Here is a 2,957-nt window from a genome sequence, read left to right as displayed (position 1 = left end):
CCAACCCCACCAAACTCCACAGTGCACAATGACTCAACAAAATGTTACTCAACTCTGGAGTAATACTCCAGAGGCTAATGTTCTGGAGACCAGGGTTCAAATCCCACCATGACAACTGGTACGATTTAAATTCAAACAGTAACATCTGGAATGTAAATCTAGTCTCAGTGATGGTAGCCATGAATCTATCAATTAGGGAAGGCAACAGTCTAATGGTATCACTGGAGTGCTAATCCGGACACCCAGGTAATGTTGCGGGGACCTGGGTTCGAATCCTGCCATGGCAGATGGTGGAATTTGAATTCAATAAAAATCCGGATTAAGAGTCTAATGATGACCTTGAAACCATTGTTGATTGTCAGGAAAAAAAAACCCCATCTGGTTCACTAATGTTCTTTAAGGAAGGAAACTGCCTCCAGGCCCAGATCAATATGGTTGGACAGTTAGGGATGGGCAATAAATGCTGCCTAGCTAGTGATGCCCTCATCCCATGAATTAATAAAAAACCATCTGGTTCACTAATGTCCTTTAGGAAAAATAATCTGCCGTCCTTATCTGCTACAACAAATTTACAAGTGGACTTGGATTGATTAGGTGAATGGGCTAAAATTTGTCAGATGAAGTTCAACATTGGATAAGTGTGAGGTTGGCCATTTTGGTCAGAGGAATAAAAAGGGAACATATTATCTAAATGGAGAGAAACTTCAGAGTGCTTCGGTGCTGAGGATTGGGGTGTCCTCATGCATGAATCACTGAAAACTAGTATACAAGTACAGCAGGTAATAGGGAAGATAAACAGAAATTTGGCATTTATTGCTAAAGGAATAGAGAATAAAAATAAAAAGTGTTTTACAACTATACAAGGCATTGGTGAGATTTCATCTTGAGTAACACATACAGTTTGGGTCCATGACTTGAGGAAGAATTTAATTGCATTGGAGGCAAATGAGAGATGGTTCATGTGATTAATTCCAGAGATGAAACGATTGTTTTATGAAGAGAGATTGAGTGGTTTAGGCTTATACTCACTAGAATTTAGAAGAATGAGAGGAGGTTTAATTGAGGTATAAACGATGCTAAAGATGATTGAGAAAGTAGACATAGAGCAGATGTTTCCCTTATGCGGCAATCTAGAACAAAAGGTTATAGTTTTAGGATAAGGATAGAAGATTTAAAACAGAGATGGAGGAGGAATTAATTTCCTCAAAGGTTTGTGCACCTCTGGAATTCACTAACCCAGAACATGGTGGACATTGTGACATTGAGTAAATGTAAGGAGAAGATCGACAGGATTTTAATCAGTAACAGATTGAAGTGTTATGGGGGGTGCGGGCAGGAAAGTGGAGTTAAAGTTGAGATGAGATCAGCCATGATTGTATTAAATAGCAGAGCAGGCTTGAGGGACTAAATTGCCTGCTCCTGCTCCGAGTCCTTATGTAGAAGATTCCAGAAACTGAAGTTGTTTTGAATGTCATTTGCATTTAAAATTTACTTGTGTCAACCCTTGGTTGAATTGCTCCAAGTTAAACCAGCCTGTTATGACAGGATGACCTCTGGGGATTGGATGAGAGATTGTAATATCTCCCCAGGCCAACTCTCTAACTGTCACAAGCAATATACTGACTCATCAGAGAGGAAAACAAGATGACACAAAATGAGAATGATGTAAATTTGGGATCAAAACCTGTTACATGCAAAACGGAGATAGAAGCTTTTTTTTTTAAAATTGAGAAGGGAATCAAGGGTTATGAGGAAAAAGGCAGGCAAGTGGAGTTCAGGATTATCAAAATCAGCCAAGATCTCATTCAATGGCAAAGCAAACTTGATGGGCTGAATGGTCAACTACTGCTCCTACATCTTATGCTCTGTGAATTAGATGATCAGATGAAGACACTGACCTGCATAGTACCAGCCGGGCAAGGGGGCTGTGCCCGAATGTTCCACTGTCTGCTCCTGGTGTCCACAACCCCCCCCAGAGGTGGCTGCTTTCCTGGGATACTGTTATAATAATTATGCTCAGACATCTCCTCCTCCTCCTCACCCCAAGCAGACTCCTCACTGCCGTTCATCCTACATTCATCCAGCAGAGAAATACATATTACAATCAGAGCAACAAATATTCAGTTAAATCTTTGATCATGTGCAAAACTAGAGGGCATAGGTTTAAGGTGAAAGGGGAAAAGATTCAAAAAGGACCTGAAGGGCAACTTTTTCACACAGAGGGTGGTGCGTGTATAGAATGAGCTGCCAGAGGAAGTGGTGGAAGCTGGTACAATTACAACATTTAAAAGGCATCTGGATGTGTACGAATAGGAAGGCTTTAGAGTGATATGGGCCAAATGCTGGCAAATAAGACTAGGTCAGATTGGCAGGGACGAGTTGGACCAAAGGATCTGTTTCCACACTGTATAACGGTGTGTGTCAGGACTCCTGCTCTTGCTAAGTTATATTAATTTACAGATAACATAAAACTGGGAATGATAGTCAACCAGAAGGATGTTAGTGATAGCCATTAAAAAGGACACAGACTGGGGTGGAGTGGCCAAACAAGTAGCAGATGAAACATAGAGAAATATGAAGTAGTTCATTTTGGTGGGAAGATCATGGAAAGACAATGCAAACCATAAGGGCTTAATTCTGAAGGAAGAGAGGAGTTTCAGGGTAGAGGTAACTGAAGAAGGTGACAGGACAGATTGAAGAATGGTTCACAAAGCAGACAATAACCACAGCTTTACTAATGTGGAGATCGAGTGCATGAGCCATACAGTAATGTTAAGTCAGTGTAAAAAAAAACTCACTCATTCAGCCTCAATTAGAGTATTTGTGTCCAGGTCTGGACATCAAACTTCAGGAAGCACACAAAGGTATTAGAGAGTGCAGTTGAGATCCACAACAACAGGGTGAATGAGAGTCAGTCCCTTCAGGAGATGAGGGGGACACTGTACCCCAGCGAGGGT

At 41.2% G+C, this 2,957-nt stretch overlaps 1 protein-coding gene across 4 annotated transcripts in view; it reads right to left on the bottom strand.

Moving 5' to 3' along the window:
* The window catches only part of shc2 (SHC (Src homology 2 domain containing) transforming protein 2), a 57,422-nt gene that overhangs the window by 13,419 nt on the left and 41,046 nt on the right, over nt 1-2,957 (bottom strand). For all 4 annotated transcript variants that reach the window (XM_048614016.1, XM_048614017.1, XM_048614018.1 and 1 more), the window contains exon 8: nt 1,899-2,070. In XM_048614016.1, the coding sequence (XP_048469973.1) occupies nt 1,899-2,070 (172 nt within the window). The remainder of the gene's footprint in view (nt 1-1,898; nt 2,071-2,957) is intronic.

This window comes from Rhincodon typus, chromosome 29, assembly GCF_021869965.1.
Source record: "Rhincodon typus isolate 14 chromosome 29, sRhiTyp1.1, whole genome shotgun sequence".
Lineage (NCBI taxonomy): Eukaryota > Metazoa > Chordata > Chondrichthyes > Orectolobiformes > Rhincodontidae > Rhincodon > Rhincodon typus.
Note: the sequence above shows the minus strand (reverse complement) of the source record. Positions and strands in the feature narration are given on the sequence as shown.